Raw genomic sequence first — 23,806 nt, forward strand, 5'->3', positions numbered from 1 at the left:
TATGCTGGCAAGGCAGACTTTGGCCCAATCTTCCCTCAATAATAAGTGACATAATTCTTTCTGTGCTCTACCCTGCCAGCCCTCCACATCATAAAAACTGAATGCAATACCTGCCTGATTGCTGGAGTGACTTTGCCCATCACCTTCCCTGAATAGGCAACAATGCAAAACATGCTTTACTCTGAGAAAAGCTGCACTCACCCGATCTTCTTCTTCTCTGACATCTGGCATGGTGCTGATGCAGAGGCTGACTGCAGTGATGGCAACAAAAGAGACTGAAATACAAGCAAAGATCTTTCCTGGGATCCCTGAGTGGGGGTTCTCCACCATATCCCTGAGCTTTCGCATGCACAAACTCAATCGGCTATTGTCCTGGAAGGCACATTGCGTAGTTTCACTAAATACCATCTCCCCTTCATACAGCCTGGCCTCAGCTGCCTCCTCCTCTTTCTGTCGCAATCTCTTTTTACAGCACCACTCCAGGTGGTCCTCTTCTATCCCCCAGTAGACAAGCTCCTCCTGAAAAGAAAGAGCGCACATCTCCCTGAGAAGCCTCAGCTTCCCAGCTGTCAGGAAAGTCATGATCGTCCTGAAGGCACTAGGATTACGGTCAAAAAAATATTCATTGCAGCTAACATCATAATCATCGCAGATGTTCATGATCTCATCGTAATTGTTGCAAGATTTTAGCTTCCCAAGCCTGGTCAAGGGGCAGTTCTCCAAGGTGGTCCATGGAACTTTGTATTTAATACCACCTACGTTGATGATCACAAACCTGGTCCGGTCATCCAGGTGGGCTAAGCAGCACAAGTCTTCCCCAGGGTGCAGAAGTTTGGCCTTTTTGTAGAAGAATCCCTTCTCAGTTTGCACTTCACACAGGTTTTCCAAGTTATTGAAGGAGTAGGAGCTGAACTCAGGATCTGCATTCCCAGTGAGCAATGCCATTTCGTGATACATTTGTTGAGTCCATAGGGAGGTTGAGGCTACTCAAACGCACGCATCTGGAGTTTGACTGGAGAGTCAATCTGTAAAACAGAATTTTAAAATTACAATAAAATTAGGGCATTGCTCGATGAAAAACAATCCTGTCCTCTCAATGCCAAGAAACTTTTTGCCATGGTATTATTTTTTCCCCTAATATTTTAGGACTATCTTTGCTTGATAGTCGCTTGGGGAAAGAACTTAAACTGCAATAAGGTCAGAAGCCATGTTGATACTTCTAGAGGGTTTAGTCAGTGAATGAATGGAAACAAAACCAGTGTATTACCATTTTCAGAAATTTCCTTTCTAGAGGTTCGAGCTATATCCTGGACATCAATAGATACTGGAAGGGAGAAGTGGGTCTTTTGGATAAATGTCAATTTACATTTTAGCAACTTAATAAACTTGGTTGCAAATGTTTTTTTTAATTATTTTGGCCCATCTACATAATGTTTCTATTACAGAGTGCCTATAGTGTGAGGATAAAATGGATACCTACAATACAGTCAGAAATGTGATTACAGAAATGCTGGTAATTCCCAATGTAAATTCACCAAGCTTAGGTACCAACAGCAATGAAGATGTGGGAGCTGAGAATCCAGCCTGCAGCCAGCACCCAATCAGGTTTGGGTGCTTGAGCACAAAATGTGTGCTACCTAGATTCACTTGCCACTAGTACCCCAACTAACCGGGTTAAAGCTATAGTGGGTGTATCTACCTGAACAGCCCCCCTTCTAAAAGGCAGAAAAGCTTTAGTTCTCATGCTGGGGTGCCTGCTGTCCAGGCTAGTGACATCTCCTGCAGGGAGGTGTGCATCCTGGGTCTGAGCAGAGACCAGAGCTCACCTGGGACCCCGGAGCTGCTGGGGGCTCTGCTGGGGTTTTGCCTGCGGGAGGTGGACAGGGTGCCCAGCAGCCTGGCAGCAGCTCTGAAATGGGAGACCGAACCCAAGAATGAAGCAGAGCTGGAAGCGACCCGCTTGGTGCTCTTACTTCTGAATAACGCAGAACCCAACCGTTCATATTTAGCAGGAATTATGCACATTCTGTGTAATTCCAGGATTTAGTTTGTGCCTTTTGCTAACCCCTCCTTTATGACACCACAATCCACAGATCTCCTGAACACATTTTTTCACCTGCCACATTGCTTCCTCACTTTCTCTAGATCTCTCCACCCAGGTTCTCCAAAGCCGTCTCTCCAAAGCGGTACTAGGATGTCTTGAAATGCTACTATGTAATCCTATTAATGAATCACCCAAAACTTCCTGAATTGCTCAAATATGAAGTAGGAAACAAGAAATCAGCGTAGGACTGGTGGGACTCCACACAAGAGACCTGGACTGAAAATGGATGCAGCGATTGGGAACAATCTTAAGCAGGGGATGTAGAAACTTTATGAGTTGACAAAAGACAGGAGAAAAAGCTGAGTTGTGAAGGATAGGCTGATGTTATTGATGACAGGTCAGTAACCACGAGGCAGTGACTCCATAATTTATAAGCAACATTCTCCAATTTCCTTTGAATTTCATGCCTCAACCTGGAGGGAACACAGAACAAGTGGGTGCCAGGAAAAATGGGAAAGCACACACATTCAAACACATTCCCAGAGCAGCATCTTCCTTTATCCATAATCAACTCACTAACTCATTAGACTTAGTCAAAACAATCTCCAACAGAAAGTGGCGAATACTTGCTACTCCCAGCCATGAGTCACCCTCTAAATATTCTTACCAACCACACTCAAAGAACCAAGTCACAACAGAAGCAATGGTACTCCTGCTTCAACATTTCTGTGAGGATCCAGGCACTAAATTTTAGAAATGCATTATGTTGGATATTTGTAAAAAGTCAGAGAAAGGCTAGTTTACATACAAAAACTCTAAAGTCACCTAAAGATACTTCTCGGCACTGTGAACATTTCAGAAAAACTAACGATGCCAAAATCTCTCCAATTTCACTTTGGGCAAAAAAATTGTTTAAACATCCGTTTATATGGGGCAACATGAACAGCAGAGAAAAGCTTCTTCATCTGGCTAAGGGCCAGTAAAGGGTAAGAGGGAGCAACATGCGTTCTGAGAAATGGGTGCTTTTACAGCACAGCTTGAGTGCAGCTGGGATTGCAAACACCATTACTGTCACAATGAGAGCGCACTCTCAGCACGGCATATGCTTTAAGGATTTAGTCTCTTGTTGCTTTTTGTTGGTAAGATAAAATATTCACTGCCACTACTCAGGGCACTGCGCTTTTGTTTTCATGCCTCACTTGTTACACACGTCAACATACAAAAAGTAGTTTACATTGTTTTGACATCAAGGCCAGGATTTGCTTTTCTCCTCTCCCCTGGGTAGCAGGTTGTTGCATAAAGGGGCCAGATAGATTTCACAGAATTGTTTTGAATCTAATCTTACATGCGCTTCTTCCTTCTTCTAAGCAGCAGCTAACTCAATGTAAAAATCTGTAAGCATGTTGTTTATTACAAAACCTCTGAAATAAAAAGGGTTAGTCTTTTATTTTGTGGATATAAAATGATGTTGATTAAACGTAAAGCTTAAGGAAGCAGCTGTTCATTTTCTTTGTATCATCAGTGGATAAACAGAAAGTGATAACAGAAGTAGTTACAGATGGTATTGCCTGTGCTTTAACAGGTTGATTCTGGACAGTACTGGTAGCATCAGATGGTGGAGTTTAGTTACTAAAGTGAATTTTCTGACCTCACACTTCAAGATCCCAGAAATGCCAGTGGAACAGCATGGAAAAGCTTTTTGTGCCACTTTAATTGTCCTACAGAAAAACAGAATACATCACTGTGGACTCCCAATTTGGTATCTATCCTGAGAAGTAAAATAAGACTGGAAGGTCTGTTTCTGATCTTATGTGCATGGAATGTATCATGACCTTCACTGAATATTAAAGGATGTTTCAAAATTACGTGGGTCTTAAAATACTCTCTGCATGCCAAGGTTATCTAATGTATGCACATGCCTACAGTAAAGCATCCCATTGAAGATTAACTTTAAAAGCCAATACTTCCAGAAATGATACTACATTATCATCCAGTTGGCATTTCTACCATTTAATCTGACACATGGGTGCAAGAAAGACTATTAAAACACAGCCTGTAATAAGCTGCCCACTGCAGGGACACAAGACAGAATTTGACTCTATATTTGTTGTTCATCATTTTAAAATGCTGTGGGAGAAATGCTGTATAAACGTTCCAGTCTGATGATCATACACAGGGTGGGTCATACATATTGTGGATTCTTTCCTTTTTTAAGTAGAGTCAATCAATTTTTATTCACTAAGAAGTACTTTCTTTGGCCATCTATGTATGCATATGTGTGGTCTACACACACACAAGTTCAGCCAAATTCTGTCAACAGCAGACAGTTGAGATCTTTAAAATACAGGTATTTCTCATTGAAAATTTTAAAAATTAAATAAATTTCAGAAGCATTCAACTGTTTCATATTCCCCTTTTTGTTAAATTATTTTCTCAATGGAGAGGGGGCTATTTCCCTATTTGCTGCCTTTTCACCTTGCCTGCTCCCATCACCGATCTTCATACAAACATTCTTCATCATCCTGTTTTATCGGTATTGTTGCATCTAAGTCCTATATGCTTTTGCACGTGGCTCCACTGGTCTCAAGTTGCCTTGAATAAGACTGAAAAATGGGGCAAAAGTGTCCCTGCCAACAGGCTGGCCAACCTGGTGAGTAGAGCGTTCAAGTAGTGATGATGGGGAGGAAGCGGTGGAGCAAAGGGTGCAGGGTGATATAGCCAGAGAGACCTTGTGATCAGCAGAGGGCTGAAGGGTGACCACATCAAGTGTAGGCACATAAATGAGTGTACACCTACAGGGAAGTGTCATGGGCTCATACCTTTCCTGGGAAACCATCGTGACTAGGCGCCTCTGAAGTGCCTATACACTAATGCATGCAGCCAGGGGAGCAAACAGGAGGAATTCAGAGGTCTGTGTGCAGTTGCACAGAAGAAACTGGTACTATGAGAGTGGTCAAACACTGGAACAGGATGCCAAGAGAGGTCGTGGGGTCTCTGTCCTTGGGGATATTCAAAAACCATCCGGACACAGTCCTGAGTAACTTGCTCTAGCTGATGCTGCTTTGAGCAGTAGGGGTTAAACTAGATGAACTTCAGAGGTCCCTTCCTACCTCAACTACTCTGTGATTTTGTGAACAGTCTCTTTTCAACTTCTGCCGTAAGTGACAAAGTACTGAAGGTTTACACTTGTACTACAGTAGCAAGAGGAAACCATGAGGCTTTTTTAGTAATTAATGTTTTAAGATTTTCCTTGTGAAATGAAACACACTTCAACAGAGAACAGGTTATTGCATCATAATTTAAAGCCACAGACATGAAACATAGATTAGGGTGACCACAAGTTTTCTCTCAAGTCCAGCGAGAGTTGAGCCCGTGAATCCATTCTGCAGTGCTCAGCTATTTCCAGTCAGAGATGTGCTGGAACCTGACCTTGCTGCCTAGGACCAAAGCAATTCCCACTTCTTACTGCGACATGATTTATAATTTACGACACACGCAATTATTTTAATAGTAAAGCTTACACATACAATTGACCATACATTTGGTGGTATTACATCTAATGCTTTGGATTAAGAGATTCAGAAGATCCAGGTTAGTCTTGTACTTACTACAGTTCGGTAGAACCTGCACCCCTGCCAGGCACTGCAGAAACATGAAGAGAAGAAAGCACCTGCCCATGAGGCTTACAAAATACAGAACAGATGGGGTGCAACCAATACACAGATTTAAAAAAAAAAAAAAAAAAGGAAAATGAGATTGAGAGGATATGGAAACAATGAAACAGACACAGCTTAGCAAGAAGGCAGACTCTTCACCTGATTCGGTGGAATTAGCTTCTGAGTTTGTCCACACTGAGCATGAATATGGCTCCCTACATACTCATTATCATAGAATCATTTAGGTTGGAAAAGACCTTTAAGATCATCAAGTCCAACTCTTAACCTAACACTTCCAAGTCCACCACTAAACCAAGTCCCCAAGCACCAAGTCTATACGTCTTTTAAAATACGCCCAGGGATGGTGACTCAACCACTTCCCTGGGCAGCCTGTTTCAATGCTTGACAGCCCTTTTGGTGAAGAAATGTTTCCTAATATCCAATCTAAGCCTTCCCTGGCACAACTTGGGGAGGTTTTCTCTCATCCTATCAGTTGTTACTTGGGAGCAGCACCCACCTCACTACAACCTCCCTTCAGGCAGTTGTAGAGAGCGATCAGGTCTCCCTTCAGCCTCCTCTTCTCCAGACAAAACAACCCCAGTTCCCTCAGCCACTTCTCCTAAGGCTTGTGCTCCAGGCCCCTCACCAGCTTCGTTGCCCTTCTCTGGACACGCTCCAGCACCTCCATGTCTTTCCTGTAGTGAGGGGCCCAAAACTGAACACGGTACTGGAGGTGCGGCCTCACCAGTGCCGAGTACAGGGGAACAATCACTGCCCTAGTCCTGCTGGACACACAAAAAATCAGGCTGTGCTCATCCAGTTCAGGCACGACACTGCCCAACTCTACTGCGTTTTGCCCTCAAGTTAACACATTTAGACCTGACATACGCATCTTTGCACAGCCTCATGCTTTTCCATGCAAATAGAGCACTCGTAACCTTAAAAGCTGCAGTACGCTACCTCTGGCAACCATGTCATGTCTATATTCAAACTCTCTTGCTAAGGAAACCATTCAACACATGTCCAAGTAGAACCAAAGTATGCACCAATACATATGGAGTGAGGTTGACAGGAGACTACAACTTGGACACAAAATTGGGAAGAGGTCAACCACAGCTATACAGATCAAGACTTTCTACTTCAGCATTCCAATCTATGTTAAAGCATCATTATACAAAGATATGGACAAAGATACCTCTCTCGCATTTTGCTTCAAATTTTTCTTTCAAGTTTTCCAAGCATATTTGTACCCTACCAAGCACAACAGGGGTCTGAACTCTGCCTGTTGCTTTGCTACTTTTATGTCATGAAAGTGTTGTTTCATAAGGAATAGAAAGTGAGACTAAGTAACACTGGTTAACCCAGAAGCATCAGAGCATTCTTCTGCAAGCTTTCTAAAGTAATCAGTGCTGAATGCAATTTTGAAGAGTCTAGATTTTAAAAATCATGAAAACATGTAAATAAGACTTGTTTGCTATATACATTGCCAGCTTCACTCTCAAAATGTTCAAGAAAAAAAAGAACAACAAATGAAAATTAGAACAGAGTAAAACTGCTATAATCTATAAAAGGATACACTGCAAAGGAGAAGGGGGAGTCAGGCTGATTTCACACAGAGTATTTTTTCTATGTAACCACCAAAAATTGAATTTTACATATTTCTGTAATTATTATCAGTAAACTTTAATATCCCTAACCTCTTAAGCCACCATCATTCCCACTTAGAAAAGGCAATAGTCCAAGAAGTTGAAAAGGTACTAGAATTTTGAACAGTCCTTCATTTTGTCCATTTCTTCATCAGAGTTACAGGAGGCAGGGACACAATCTTATGCACCTAGCTGAGATGTCCCCATCTAACAGAGAAAGGCAGGCTACTCATGTAGTAGTGGAGAAGAACAGTTAAAATAGGCTTCTCCAGAGAGTAGTCTGGGGCTACGAGGAGGATACTGCATCGGTCAGTCCAACAAGAAGCTCAGGAAGAGTCACGCCATAATGGAGGTTGCAAAATTCAGCATGTGAAGCTGGACATTGTTTGCATACTCTGAGTGTATATTTCCCTTATAGTTTCATTAATTTAGTGGAGGAAAAAAGGAATAGTTTTCTTCTCTGAACATCCCTCATTGCATTTATGCCACGCTATATAATTAGCTGAAACAATTCAATTTGTTAAATGAACAAATCAAATTAACTTGACTCAACACTAATAATTCTGACATGCGTCCATAGCTGTTTCCATTAGATATGAGTTATCTAGCGCTACTGCACTTGCCAGAGCTGTATAGTGAAAGTATTAACACTGTAACATCTTTAAGAAATCAGAGATTTGGTCCAACTAACTACCTGAAGCTATGGGATCCTTACCTGTATCTTCACAGCACAAACCAACCTTTTTCTGCACTTCCACAAGCATTCAGTGCCCATTTATCTTTGTACCCTAAACCAAATTTAACTATTGTTTCTATGAAGCTATTTGCACCCTTCAGTTGCACAGCAGATGAAGGCAGCTGTGGTAGATAAAAGACAGACAGAGGAAGCACTGCTTGCTTTTGCATTCTCCCCAGAATTACAGAACTCTGTTCAGGCTAGCAAGCTTCAAGATTTCACAAATATCCTAAAATATAGAGTGCTTTCACAGTGTATTTCACTAAGTGGAACTATCTGTATCCTGAGAAATAAAAAAACTATCAGAGCCTGCAAGGCTTAGGCAGATCCTACAAGGATTAGGCAGAACCCACAGAATTATTATTACTTACAATAAAACCAGAGCAATATGTTCAAACTATGCTTTATTTGTTTAGGTGTACTAACCCTCATTTGGTTACAAGAAAAACACACTTTTCTAAAACGTACTTTCATCCTCAGTTCCTATTTCCTGAATATCTGAACAGAGACACCAAGTGCGCACAAAGCAAGTGATGGGCTAAAGTGAACAGACTTCAGACCAGGAGCTATACTTGCCAGAGTCTGAGGAGATTAGATTGCATGCGGAGATTTGTTTGATCCAGTTCCTGTTAACTGCAACCATCAATTAAGTATACAGTCTCAAGAGCCTAAAATTAAAACGTGTTCTGTCTGCACTTGCTTGGTCAGTGATTGAACCCTGCTAACAGGGTACCTTTGACCTGACTGGCAGCCACTAGATGGTGAAGTTTCTACCCTTCCATGAATCATACACAACTTTATTTTAGGAGCCTTAACGATTAATCCTTTTGGTATCCTGTTTTAATCAACCAGTCTAAGAGACTCAAATGCGGTACTAAACTTTGCTACTCATGATGGTGTTAGTTGTCAGTCTGAAATATTTCTTTCCCTGTCCTTAGATTGCTGTAATTCAGAATAACCAATCATCAAAATCCAGTTTTTAAAATATCTGCTCCAGTCATGATTATGCACCCGCAGCTGGCCTAAGGTACAATGTGAATGGCACTATCAAATGCAAAAGTGACAGACTGTGTAGTATGTTAAAACAGCATTGTTTATTTCTCTCACCCAGGAAATCAAACAGATTGTCTCATTTCTGTTGCCAAAATTCTGCAAGCGTGAAAAACCAAACGAGTTATGGTGTCTTTGCAAATCACAGAATTATCATTCAGGTGTTCCGGTGGATCTGCAGATCACTGCAGGGGGGGAAAGCAGTTTTTAGCAAGAGTTCTGCTCCCTCTCTAACACTGATACTAGTATTTTTTAGTTCTGATCGATCCTACTGATTTTTGCAATTCTATACTTAGCAGCTTCGCCCCCCCCCCCCCCCCCCAAGATGATCAATATGCTTGATTTAGTACAAAATGTAGCAACTAGATTTCTGACCGGAAATTAGAAAGTTTGACTGTGTGATGCCACTGTTGGCCCAGTTCCACATTCAGATGTTCACAATGATTTGCTGGGGCACTTTTCCTAATAAATGGATGGGTGTACCTGTCCTTATGTCTCTTTCAGGGTCACTCACAGGTTTGTATGAATGGTTGTTAGATATACATGTTCGAATATGATAGGATGAGAGGAAACAGCCTCAAGTTGCGCCAGGGGAGGTTGAGGTTGGATATTGGGAAATATTTCTTCACCAAAAGGGTTGTCAAGCATTGGAACAGGCTGCCCAGGGAAGGGGTTGAGTCACCATCCCTGGGGGTATTTAAAAGACGTGTAGATGTGGTGCTTGGGGACATGGTTTAGTGGTGGACTTGGCAGTGTTAGGTTTGTGGTTGGACTCCATAATCTTAAAGGTCTTTTCCAACCTAAATGATTCTATGATTCTATGAATAAATGCTTTTATGAAGTGCTCATAGGTTTTAGATGTAGATCTAGGCTTTTTCATTTCTACATGAAATCCTTTGCAGAGAAGATAAATTGTATACAGATGCATCTTACTCCTTTTGTTAGCTTTAATTAGTTAACGCTGGATTTTGTGCATTTCATTGTTTTTTTGCAGATGACGTTCTTGTTCTCACGTGTTTCATAAGTCAATTGTGCAGTGCATTGACCTCAAAAATATTCCCATCTCTGTTTAAACACAAGTCTACCTTTGAATTCAACATGATTTTAGTTAATTATTAACATCATTGCATAGAATACCTTTTAATTTTAGACACTTAAGACTGTATACTTAATCGATGGTTGCATTTAACAGGAACTGGATCAAACAAATCTCCGCGTGCAATCTAATCTCTTCAGACTCTGGTTAAAATATAGCTCCTGGTCTAAAGTCTGTTCACTTTAGCCCATCACTTGCTTTGCGTGCACCTGGTGTCTCTGTTCAGATATTCAGGAAACATGAACTGAGGATGAAAGCACATTTTACAAACATATGAGGGTTAATACAGCTAAACAAAGCATGGTTTGAATGTGGTACTCTGTTTTTTGTTGTAAGTAATAATAATTCTGTGGGGAAAAACTTTTCTGCCTGATCTTTGCAGGCTCTGCTAGTTTTTTATTGCTTAGGATACAGTCAGTTCCCTTCTCTGAAATACATTGTAAAAGCACTCCAAATTTTAAGACATTATGAACTCTTCAAATTCAGCCATTTGATCAGGGTGTCAAATCAGCACAGAGACAAAATGGGCAAGATAGGGATGACACACAGCTGTTTCAAACTGAACCCACCCCACGATAATCCATCTCACAGTCTACTCTTTCTATTTTATCAAGCCACCCTCCAATAAAGAGAAGAGGGAAGAGAAGTGGAGATTCATGAGGTAAATCCTACTGCTCTCATTTCTCTGACCACTATGAATTCAGACGAGCACAGACAGAACACAGGCTAGAGAAAAGACAGTGAAAAGAGTGGGATGGAAGAGAAATACCACATACAATTCAAGCATAAGTGAGATGCAAAAGAAACAGAGAAAGTAAAACAAAACCCAAGGTGATTATGATAAGTCTTCATTTTAACGTCAAGACGTTACAATATACAAATGGCTTCTACTGTCACATGGAGGTACACACACCTTCTGATTTCAGACACATTATTTCAGTAGCCTAATATTAGAGTAATCAGTTTGTATGTAGTCTGTGAGAAGCAAACTCTCAGCTTATGTGTTCAGAAACTTGATTTTCAGGAAGTCACTGTCTGACTATTGCCTCTGTGACTTGGCCTGCATTCTAAATTGTGACTCCTGAATTGAATGCCTACAGCTATACAGCATAAGGATCCCACTGAGAACTTCTCCTATTAGCCTCAGCTTTTTATTCAAGCCCAGGTACAACTTGTATTATGGACACCACAAAAAGGATTGTGATAAATCAAGCAGCAGAAATCATTCAGCCTCAGGGGACCAAAAGCTACCACCAAAATAGTTTCCATTCTTCCAGCTATAGGTGGTAGGTTCAAGAGAAGAGGTAGGCTCTGTCAGAGGGGAAGAGCAAGCACAAATGGGGGAGAAAAAAAGATAACCTGAAGCCTTGGGAAGGCACCTGACATTTGACATATCTGCCACTGGGGTCCTACTGAAGCAGCCGGTTCACCTCAGTGCTCTGTTTTGCTGAATGACAACTCGCTACGGAAATCATCACGTCAGTCTGACAGACACAGACCCCAGGGACTTTCCGTCCACTCTTCTGTGCCAGCACTCCAGCACCTCTGATATAGACATCACGCATGCTTGGTCTCAGCACTTGCTCCAGTCTCTGTGTTGCATGTTTGGATGCATGCTTCCAAAATCCTGGGTCTCAATTCCTATCCAGAAGTGCTAGGTTTGCACTGACTCACGTCAGGGCTGGCAAGAAGGTTCCCAGACCCAAATGTGCTTAGGTAGAAGGATGAAATGCCATGAAGTGGTAAGCCTTTCCCTCCTCCAAACCCTGGGTGAAAGAGCAGGGAAGCTTAGAAAACATTTTTAAAGAAGGGAGAGAAAGGAGCAGAAAAACTCCCCAGAAAGTACATATGCTTGAAATCCTATGCTGTTTGGGGAGCTGGAAGGTAATTCAAACAGCTTCAGGTGGACTGGACCTGCCAGATCCCAGTGCCCAAGGAAAAGGAGAAGTTGGAGCTGAAAAATGAGCTCTACCACTTGCTCTAACTCATCCACATGTAGACCCTGTCTTATATCCTTGACCTGAATGAAGCTTTCCCAGTTTTTCTACTCTGTCTTCCTCTTCATCCCATCTGTTTATCCTCTTCACTGTACCAATCCCTTTCCCCTTCTCTCCCCTCTCACACTTCTTTCCAACCAATCATTCTCAAGTGACTTGTGAGAATATGAGTATTTTCTACATTTTCTGCTATGCACAGTTTATACCTCCTCCCCCTCCAAGAAAAAGCAGCAACAAATGAAGACTGGAGTTAGATGCTGTCCAACCACTCAACATCTGACGAAGTCAAACCCAACAACCATAGACTGCATGGCAGGTACAAGTTCTACTAAACACCACTTTAAGGAAGCCAGCTCAGAAGATAAAAATCTATGTGGAAGCCCTTGCAGCTTGGCAGGCTGTACATTCACCAGTTAAGCCACCTACGCTAGGCACATACCTGTAACAGGAGCAAACTTGTTTTTAAATGGCAGCACTGCCCTTCGAGGTAACAGATGCCATGTACCAGGCGAGTAAAATTTCAAGCAGTTGAAACCACTGGTACACTACCAAATCATTATTTTAACCTTGAGACCTGCATGCTCATACGCTGCATGTGCACACTAGCTGAACCTTGTCAACATCAAAAAAATCTGGGATTAGACTCCTCGGTCTCCAGAGCTCGTTGCTAGTTCTGCCTTGTTTGTCCCAATAACCCTACCCGTGCTTGCAGGGACACAAATGTATTTTGGCACAACATAAATAAGGCTGCAGTTTCAGAGCCTTTGGATGAGGTGACCTTTAAACAGAGGGGGGGTTCTTAACTCTATGGCATGATGCCACACACTGAACATGGGGAATAATGACAAATGGCTAGTAACTGGTGCTTGATGCAGTAAGCATTGCCTATCCTACCCTCTGTGGGCAGAATTCAAGAATCCGGTCCTCCAGACATGTTTTTTAAATGAGGAGGAGCTCCAGATCTTGCCCTGTACACATGTTGCATTTCCACAACGAACAAGCTTCCCTGCCTGGAGCAGGAAGCTCCTAGAGCCCCTCACTTCTATTCTGCACAGTCTTTACCCAAGAACATTTACATTTTGCAGCTTTGAGATGTGGTGAACTGCAAATACTGCAGTGGCTTGAAGTAAATTAAAAATTTAATTTTTTTGCTGAATTAAATATGAAAATTAATAATATAACTAGCAAAGTACCCCTCATGTATTTATATTAATTTTAACGCAAAATTATGTTTTGAAACGTCAATTTCATGACATCTTCTATTCTGAATTCCTCCTAGACAGATGCCTGTGGTAGCAACATCAGCCTTCCCAACAAAAGCTGACAGGACAAAGCCAGAGCTTTGGGTGGGAGCATTGATGCTTTTGGCTCTTGGAAAGGCAGGAGATGGTTTGGATTTCTTTCCCTCAAACACGTGATAGCAGAGGCCTTTCACAGTTTGGGATTACAGATGCATTTCCCCATTCTTGCCCTACCATGAAAGAGGATCAAAATGACCTAAAATGGTCTAAGGTATCTCTGTAATTTCTCTCACCAGCAACCCACCTCCCCTACACTGAATTGCCATTGCCGTATTCAGTAGAGAAACACTTAAATTCACTAAACGCACTTGCTCACTTAAAGGATCATCTGATAATGTTATCAGACTTCAGTTTTAATGTTTAATAATGAATCAAAAGGATTAGAAAACTTTGCACTTTCTCTAATGCAATTATTTCAGTTAGCTCACAGAGCTCACAGAGCAAGGGTGTTAGCATTTTTAAGACCTTGTTCTCTATAAATTTATACTTTCAATGGACTTACCTATGCAATGCAGTGGGAATGAATGGATTCCACTGTGAAGATGATGGCTTTAAAAATCAAGTAAAATATGACTGATCTGGTTATGTGCAACATCTTCAACAATCATGCTGACTCCTTCAAAAATTACCTCCCCTTTCAAAAACACCAGCACAGATACAAGAGGTAGGCTGGCAGGCTAATCAATTGTGCAGTGGATGCAATAGACAAAAACATTTCACTGACATCTTGCTGGAGAACATCAGCAGACCAGCGATCATGAACACACACCCTGATACGAAGTTTCCAGAGAACTGCTTCAGTCACAGAAAAGTGAGAAGCTCAACTTCAACAACCGTCCCTCCTGTCCAGAGGTTTTTGACCCAATAGGTTTATATGACCCACTGCATGAGGTGAGCTCTTGGGGCAATGAAAGCAGGTAGGAAAATAACATCAACATTAAGAAAACAATCCAGGTCTTTTGAGTGATGCTCAGGGTGGTTATTTATTTACTAATTGTTTTTACAGTTGGGCTAGCAAATGAACAGTTCATGCTCCCCATGAGAAAGCTCTCCTCTGTTCAGAGCTCCTTCAGCTTCTGCCAGATTGCTTACCATCGTTCTACTTGCAATACCAGCAGATACACAGAAACATCAGGATAAAATACATCTATGGAGTTCGTTTTGCAGCATCACTACTACGGACAGGGGTTTGTTTCTGAGCAGTTATTTTCATGCTGCAAAAGGACGTGTCGTTACTCATAAAGCATACATTATTCTGCAAGTGCTACAGATAATAAATCACTCTGCCAGATCCCAGTATCTCTGGCACTCTCCAAGCCTGCTGGTTTCTTCCCCTATGTTGTCATGTTTTAAATCTTATTACCATCAGAAAGATCACCAGGAATCTCAAGCTACTTCAGTTCATTGCCACCCAGCCTTCCCCTTCCGTGAGGAAGTCTCCATGAGCTACACTGTCTGCGGTGCTCATGAGTTAAAAATGGAAAATTAGGAGGTAATTAACCCAAGGACTTTGTGTGTAAGACTTCACTACAGCATCCAGGGCTCATTCAGGGTTGCCAGTGGAGCAGCTTTTTCACTTGGTTCTGACCTGCCACAGCAACATTCGTACTGCATAGCTCTGTGGAGAGAGGCTAGTTATGTGGTGCTCTGTGGACGCACAAACAGGCTCTACATCAGCACAAGTAGTATAACCACACAAACCGCTTTATACCTGCGCTAGGTATCCGTGCAGAACTGTCACTCCGAGCGCCTGCCCTGATGACTTTGCTCACAACTAGATCTGCAAAAGGCAACAGGCCTGGGGCAACTCCATTACCAATGGAAAAGAGGAAGGTGACCGAGATGCTGATCTGGGCCAGTCGAGTTGAAGAAGTTGCTTCTCTAATTTCCATCTTCCCACTCTGCAACTCCAGGATGCTCGCTGCTGCTTCATTCCACCTTTACCTGACAGGCCAGCATTGTAGCTAGCCAGTTCATTATGCAGCTAAGAGGATATGCATGACTATTTCACTTTTGGTGATGGAAAGCTGCTCTAATTTTCTTGTGTTGCCAGAAGCTCCAACAGGCTCTCAAAGAAGCTGGAGACTGCCAAGCGTAGGAATGATTTTGCACCTCTTTTTCTTTCAGATTACGCTTCCTGACTGCCAAAAGAGGCTCCTTAGAAGGTGCTCTGCAGCTGAATGTGCTGGTCTAACTCATCAGGTCGTGGTTGCTGGAGCACTGCATTACCAGCACAGTCAGGGAAGAAAAACTTGATGTTTGGCTAAATGAGAAAAAGCGTGCAGTTTCATAGGTACTAACAAAAAGCTAGGCTCCAGCTCAGTTTTAAGTCTGTACTTTGGTAAATATTTGGTATGTCTTGTCCGCTAAAGAACCTAGAGCCTGGTCTCTACAAAGACCCTTTCCTCTCCCTCCATAGTGACAGTACTGAGCAGAAGTGTTTCTAAGGCACTGTCCTGGTTTTGGCTGGGATAGAGTTAATTTTCCTCCTAGTAGCTGGTAGAGTGTTATGTCTTGGGTTCAGTAGGAGAAGAACATTGATAACACACTGATGTTCTCAGTGGTTGCTAAGTCATGTTTAGACCAAGTCAAGGGTTTTTCAGCTTCTCCTGCCCAGCCAGCAAGAAGGCTGGAGGGGCACAAGAAGCTGGGAGGGGACACAGCCAGGGCAGCTGACCCAAACTGGCCAAAGGGGTATTCCAGACCATGTGATGTCACGCCCAGTATATAAACTGGGGGGATTTGGCTGGGGGGATTGCTGTTCGGGAACTAACTGGGCATCAGTTGGTGAGCGGTGAGCAGTTGCATTGTGCATCACTTTTTTTGTATATTCCAATCCTTTTATTAGTGTTGTCATTTTATTATTGTTATTATTATCATTATTATTTTCTTCCTTTCTGTTCTATTAAACTGTTGTTATCTCAACCCATGAGTTTTACCTTTTTCCTTTTGATTCTCTCCCCCATCCCACTGGGTGGGGGGAAAGTGAGTGAGCGGCTGCGTGGTGCTTAGTTGCTGGCCGGGGTTAAACCCCGACAGGCACAAGGCTTATGTGCTCAACAACTCTGTGATAGTTGTATCATGCAATACAACAGAACACCCCAGATTTAGCTCCCTGAATTTTACTTGTCCTAGGATATTACTTCCAAACAAAACTTCATTATTTTGTTTTCTTGCTACCAACCAACCTCTACTGTTAACACAAAAGAGCCACTGAAGAAACATGCACAAAAATAACTTTCATTGTCTCTCCTCCTGAGAATTTTCAATAACTAACATCTCATAAAATGTGAATTCATATCCCATTTGCTTGCTCATCAAGTAAAAAGTAAACATGGATATAAGCATCTAAAAATCTGAATAAAGATCAGTAAATAAGTAGCTAACAGCTACTTAATGAGGATGCTTGAAAGGAAAGCATGTAATCTGATTTGTACTGCATAACTCTTTTTGTATTATTTATTTTACACTTTAAATGACCTCATTTTATTTAATGCATTCAGCCGTCTCAGTAGCTCACTCTGACACAGAGCCATTTAGCTTAAGCTCTGATCAAGCAGCTGCTCTGCAGTTCATTCAGTCGCTTTCTCAACACGAAAATTTGCTCTCCAAAGTCAATCTCATACAGCTACATGAAATAAGTATTTGGCTGCTGAATACTTCTATACCCTGATGGGAACTTGCAGCCCCATTTGGTCTCAGAAACCCTGTGCTGAAGTATATCATCATACTCCACAAGCCCTAGCTTCAACTGAGTCAACAGGAATTGAAGGGGCTATGGAAGCCGGCTCCTGGAGAGGTCAATCCTCAGGCTTTTGAGGGGCTGGAGCAGAGGGGACCCCTGGGAAGGCTTGCCAGACAGAACTGGTCAGCAGGAAAAATACTACCAATGCTATATAGCGAGTCCAGTTCATAATATAAAATTCTGCATCTCTGTAGTCATTACAGCGATGTTTTTGTGGCTGTAAAGGATAGCTTCATGATCTAGAAGGGAAGCAAAGTGTGAAATAAATATGAGACATGAGCAAACACAGATGGGTTTACAGAAAGAGAGTGGGAGACAGCAAGCACTTAGCTAAACCTCTTGTGGTCAACTAAGAAATGTAAATTGCACTGTTTTCAGATAAAATATGAGAATGAACTAAGATCACTTGGTGGTTTTATGCTTACAATAACTAATAAATCAAAAAGAAATATGTAATTTCCTGAAACACTGTGAAGGAAGAGGAGGAGTAAAGGATAAAAGGCTTTGAATAGAGACAAATATGGTATAAAGCAGATACTTCATTATTTTAGAGCCTAATCCAAGCATATGCTGAATCCCTGCACTTTTCATGTAAGTTAGCAAGTGCCAAGCAGCTTGTAAGAAGCTCTCTGCCTCTCTCAGAATCAGGACCCTAGTCTGCTATATCACCTAAGAAAACCATTACCACGTAAACACATAACTGGTACTAAGACCATGCTTAAATATAAATATATGTGAACACTTCCCTATAAATTTTTCCCCCCATACATATCCCATACATATATATATATGTGTATATACATACATACATACATATATTCCCCTGAACAGGCAGGGAAATGACAGACATGAGATCTGAGACATTAAATATTTGTGGGTCTCCAAGCACAGCCCTCAGGAGTGCAGGGCCAGAAAGCACTAAGGGTCAAATCAGCCACCAGTGCTCACTGGCTTCCAGTGGAAACACAGAGCTCGAATCTGGTGCCTGCACAGAGGCACCTAGTGCAATCTGAGATACCATGGGATCCTGGAGGATGGCAGGTATGACAATGCCAACAGCTGGATGCCATGCAAGATGTGCTAGTACATCTAAAAGAGCACTGGACACCCATCTTCGGGCAACCAAAACTATCCTAGGTAAGCAGGGTCCTTTAGGTCCTTTAAAAATCTCTGCACACAGAGCCTTTAGGGATTTATTTTTAATTTCTTGGCAGCAACAAAAGATCCTCCATATTCATAACTTTTTAAAGAATGGCACTCTTACATCAAAAGTCAGCACTGCGTATCAACTGATCTCTCCATGGAGATAAGATACTCACTGAAAGAGCAGAAGTGCTGTTCAAAAAAAAAAAATCAATGTAATTCTACCATGTCGTGGTGCATGTAAACCTGAATCGTTCTGTAATTAAAAGTTAAGCGCCATTCTGGAAGAAGCTTTCCATAAGATTCACATTAGGCAGCTATATTTATTACTAAATGCTTCCTGTTTTATCCAAGCTGAACATGTTCAACAATTTGTATTATGGAGCATAACTCCTTAATTCTCAAGTTAAATGTGATCACTGCAGTGGTTTCGCATGTATCCAGCCTGTGCATGCAAATTTCCGATGTCTGTAGCTTGATCAGGTGTCTGCATCATACAAAGGTACTTTTGATGGGAACTAGCAGGAAATATATACGTGCATATTTATAACTATGAATGTGTATCTAAGTTGAAAAAGAGCACACATTATTCCTTATTTTTGGAGGGGAGATACCTTGGTCACACAATGGCACTATGAAAAACCTGATGGTCCTTGCATAACAAAAGGGCTGTGGTTTTCCTTTCAGAGTACTCAAGCATCCCTTCTAAGGCACATACACATGCAGGAGAGACAAACAGCAAAAGAGAAGCCAGTAACAGGGTCAAACAATGTCAGTCGGTGTTACCTCTTCTTCTGGATAAACATCGTTGTCTAAAAATAGTAAATAGCCTTCCTGATCCTGCACTGGTAAAGTGAGGCAGAAAGATTTGAAACAAAACTGCATTCTCCAGGAATCATGACACAAAAAATGCTAGTTTCCTCCAAACCCTAGAAATCCTACTATTCATTATACTTATACAAAACCAAAGCCCAGCTATAAAAAAATAAGTAAAGCTAATCTCCTAGATATCCCTTTCTGTAATACACATGCTAGGATCTCATGCTTTTGGCCTCTTGCCTCTGTTTTACGTATACTCTGCATTTCCACTGACTTAAGACAACTGGGAATTTGCTACAGTGAAAGGAAAATCACGGTCATTGAACTCACCAGTCTGTGACAGTAAAGCAAGCTACTTTTCGTAACGTATGTACAGGCATCATATGAGCATTAATTGGCAGCTATTTCAGAATGCTTGGATATTGTGTGTTTGCCACAGTGTCATGAAATGTTATAAATACACAGCTAATAAAGATGCCCAAACTGTAGATGCAGTCTTGCAATATGGACAGCCTACTTCCATCTAAATTAAGAAGGCTCACTTTAATTCTGGATACAGAACAGCGTAGAACGTCCTCGCTCTTTTTGCATGTAAACCTGTTAAGATTTTCAGACTGATGGTTATTTTCCACACAGGGAACCAGCACTTCCTCAGCTCCAGCAGAACTACTGGATCCTGTGTGGTTCTACCAAATGAAAGGAAGAAGAGAAAGCAAAGAATTAGAAACCACTGCAAAGGAGAGTTCCTGAACACCGAGTCCAAAATTGTAGGGACAAGATGGGACAAGGTGAGAGAACAGACAACATGGATTCTCATTTCCACCCCATCTACCACTCCTAAACTCCTTTATTTCCACCTGAAAGAGACAGGAGCAGTGAAAGCTCCACTACCCCCAGCCAAGCCATCCCAGACAGAGAGCAGGGAGGAATTTTATAGATATTATGGACATTTTCATTCCAAATTCTCCTGGATGTGTCATAGCTGTTGCTGAGCACCTTCCTTATGGACACCCGCTCTTAACACCCCTGTCAGTGTTTAATGTTCGCTCCCCTCAACCAAATCTTGAGCTCCACTTCTACTAAAGCATGAATAAAACACCTTCATCTATTAGCCCCCTTTCTGCTACTTTCCTAATAAACAAAAGGCAAAGGAGTTGCTTGTGGTATCTTTTCTTACTTCTCATAACTTGGCAAGTCTCTTCTCCTTTTAAGTAGATTCTTTACTCTCTCTCTAAGTTATTCTCCACTGGTGCAACACACTTTTCCTCTTTTCATGGACCCTTTCACCCCAAATAAATGTCTCACAGTATCAACTCACCATGCATCAGTTCCAGCTCCTCATTACCAGGTCCATTTTCTCTTCCGCAGAGACATGCATAATTACATTTATGCGGTATAGCATATATAAATCACCTATCATGTGGTCATATGTTCTAAAAAATTGACCTGCAATTGTTATCCACCACAAGAATTGCAGCCCAATTACTTCCAGCCATCAAATCTAAGCCGCAAAGTCAAAAGTTGACTGAATATGGATTACTGAGGCTGGGTTTTGGAAACAGTAATTTGTCATTTATTTACCTAAGTCCTACTTTCAAAGCTACTGTGATCTCATCCCCACAGGCCTTGAAATTGATTTTTGAAACAATGCTTAAATCACCTTTTCATCTGGCAAACTTTTTCTTGGTACTTGGTTCAGAGGTTGAGGTTCACCCTTCCTTTTCACATACTGCTCTGTGCACTGATGTCATCTGCTCTCCATCCTCGCTTACTGCAACAGGGCTGGTGAGTTACTATTACCACACAGGGAATATGTGGGCAACAACTGAAATTTTCCTGGCACTTTCAATAAGCAATGACTAATAGCTTTTTAAATTATCAAAACAGTGTCAAAAATAAATTATATTTAAGGTTACATTTTTTCCACCTCCTTATTTGTATGTACAAAATATGCCCACATAATTGTATCAGCTAATTAGCTATGCAGCTATTCAAATGCATTTTCAAGTGCAGCTGTATATGCTCAAATGTAGATTTTTTTCATATCTAAATGACTGTAAACACACAAACCAGAAGCCTGATGAAGATTTGGCTATTTAATCTAGAGGATATTGCATATTAATTAACACAGTTTTAATAATGTAAATCATTGTTATGGTATCCCTTTTTACATTTGCAGTTTCTGCATGAAAAGAATCGCACCTGATTCATTGAAGAGAAATCTGGTCAGAGACTATTATAAAATTCAGTATGTGCAAAAGCTCCCACAAACAGAACAAGCAAACCTGTATAATTGGTCATTCACAATTTACTTCAGAGTCATTCTGTTTTACTGACTTATATTCCTATTGTTCTTAAAACCTTTTCCTAAGAGTTATTTTATGCTCTAATAAATGTTACTTTAAATCCTCCCATTTCTTTTTATTCAATCCTGCAAATTTTATTGTGTGAAACTTCCAGTAAGTATCTGCAACAGTTACATTTAACCTTCCATATGGCCCTCTTCCTCATATAATTGTTTACCTTCTAGGACAAAGTCTGGTATCAAATTTCCTTTCTTTTTATTAGGCTTTTTTCTTACTGCTAGATGGCATGTGTAACCCTTAGGCTTACAGTTTTACTAAGTTAACTAACTGTCAGCACTTTTCATCTTCCCTCAACTTCTTTTCCCTCCGCAGATTTATCTCAATTGATTACCTCTGGCAGTTCTAAAAACTTTCAAAATTTGGTCTGCTGAAATTCAGTACCAGTGCAAGATGACATAAGGACAGTGTATGACCTTGACAAGAGATAATGACAAATTCTGAGCACGCACCTCTAGTCAGCCTTGACTAGTCTTGAGTTCCCATTCAATGCCTAGAAGTGTAACTGGGGCATGCTATACAAACCATGAAACCAAAAGTGCATTCTTTTCCTAGAAGAATATATATTTCCTTCCCTTTCCCAGCCAATGAATAAACAAACATTTCTAAGTTTTCCTTCTCCTCATCACTTTTACAACACTCCAACTACTTTAAGTGGAATCACACCATCTGACTGCTTTCCCTAAGGTAGATGGATACAGATTATTTTAACATCTCTTTCTTTTTTTCCTTCAGGAGGTCAAGGCCAGCAAATTTTATACCTGACCACCAACATGCTGCAAAGTCAAAATTTAAACAAATAGTCTGTATGCCTCCTGCTCTAATTTTTGCTCTGAAAATGAGTATTTCTTATGCTGATTTGAAACATGAGAAATAATCATGTGTGGCCATAAAAGGGCCACATATATAGGAAAACAAAATCTGTTGGTTACACTGAGCTATTTTTGTCATATCGGGTCTTCTGGCTCTACTCCAACCTCATCACTCTAGTTATGTCACTGACTTACTACCATTTGCTCATCAACTCATGGCAGTGCTCCAGGACTTCTCTAAGGTGATTCACAGAGCACAAGATGCAGCTTAAGGTAGCTTCAAATGACAATAAAACATGCAACTTGCCAGACCAAACACAACTTCTCTTCTCTTTTTACTAGCCCCAGTCTCCTCCTACCTGTGCTTCCCCTCCCAGCCTGCAGATCTTTCCGAGCAGGAGGAAGGACGTTATTTGAATCATGAGCCTGCACATGTTTCCAAGATGTGTCCACGGTTAAGTGAAGGTGTTCCTTTGATTTTGTCCAGCTCAGGAGTGAATGAAAGTAAACGGACTTTTTCTTTCATGATTCTTTCTTCTGCATTTAGCTACTTCTGAAATGCTTTCCAAATGTTTTCTCAGGGTTTGGCCTAAAATCTTGGTATGCTGCCTCCTAAAATTCTCCTCCAACATATGTTATTTGCCTTGAAGTTGATAGTGTCTTTCCACTTCAGAAAAAACTTCAGTCAGAGGAACCATGAGATTCTCTATTTCCAGACCAAATCCATTCAGTTATCAAGGAAAGAATTAGGTCTTCTACAAAATCGAGTTAGGGCATCCAGAGAGGAAGCTGATCTGCTAAATAAGGAGGTGCCATTTTGCACAGTGCCTTTTCAGAGCTGAACTGCCATATGCTGCTGTCTACCCCTCCTTCACTCGCATCCTCTCTGGAGGGAATCAGCTCTGTGTACTGCAGTCCACTAGCTCAGTCTTCCTCAAAATTGTGTGTACTTCACAACTGGTATCTAGCTGCAGGCTAATGTCTTCTCACCCCACCCCAAGGTGCTGAAATATGTTTTCAGCTCTTTAAGCACCCTTGAAAGGAGCAGATGCATCTTTTCCACACACATTGCACTGGGTGATGCAACAGGGATGCAGGCTCCCTGGAGGTCCCCTGGCAGGCTGAGTCACAGGCACGAAGCGGCTGATGGGGAGAAGTGACAGTCGCTCGCTCTGTGTGTGACACCGTCTTTTTGTCTCCGATTCCTCGCACGTAGCACATGGGGTTGAGGAGGTGGAGGGAAGCCACAGTCTTGTTCTGATTCTCTTGCACCGCACCAAGGAAGCAGAGGAGAGAGGCAGTGGGAGAAGAGCTAAAGCTCTGCTACGCTCAACCTAAATCTATCCCTGTAACATGTGTTAACAAAACAACAGCTTCACCACGTGCCGTTAAGGCTGA

General features: G+C 41.5%; 1 protein-coding gene across 1 annotated transcript in view; it reads right to left on the minus strand.

Moving 5' to 3' along the window:
• KCNG2 (potassium voltage-gated channel modifier subfamily G member 2) overlaps window positions 1–23,806 on the minus strand; it is a 61,179-nt gene that overhangs the window by 24,886 nt on the left and 12,487 nt on the right. Inside the window, exon 2 of the mRNA XM_075052117.1 lies at window positions 202–1,025. Coding sequence (XP_074908218.1) covers window positions 202–957 — 756 coding nt within the window. The 5' untranslated portion in view covers window positions 958–1,025. The remainder of the gene's footprint in view (window positions 1–201; window positions 1,026–23,806) is intronic.

Source organism: Buteo buteo, chromosome 20, assembly GCF_964188355.1.
Source record: "Buteo buteo chromosome 20, bButBut1.hap1.1, whole genome shotgun sequence".
In the NCBI taxonomy this organism is placed as follows: domain Eukaryota; kingdom Metazoa; phylum Chordata; class Aves; order Accipitriformes; family Accipitridae; genus Buteo; species Buteo buteo.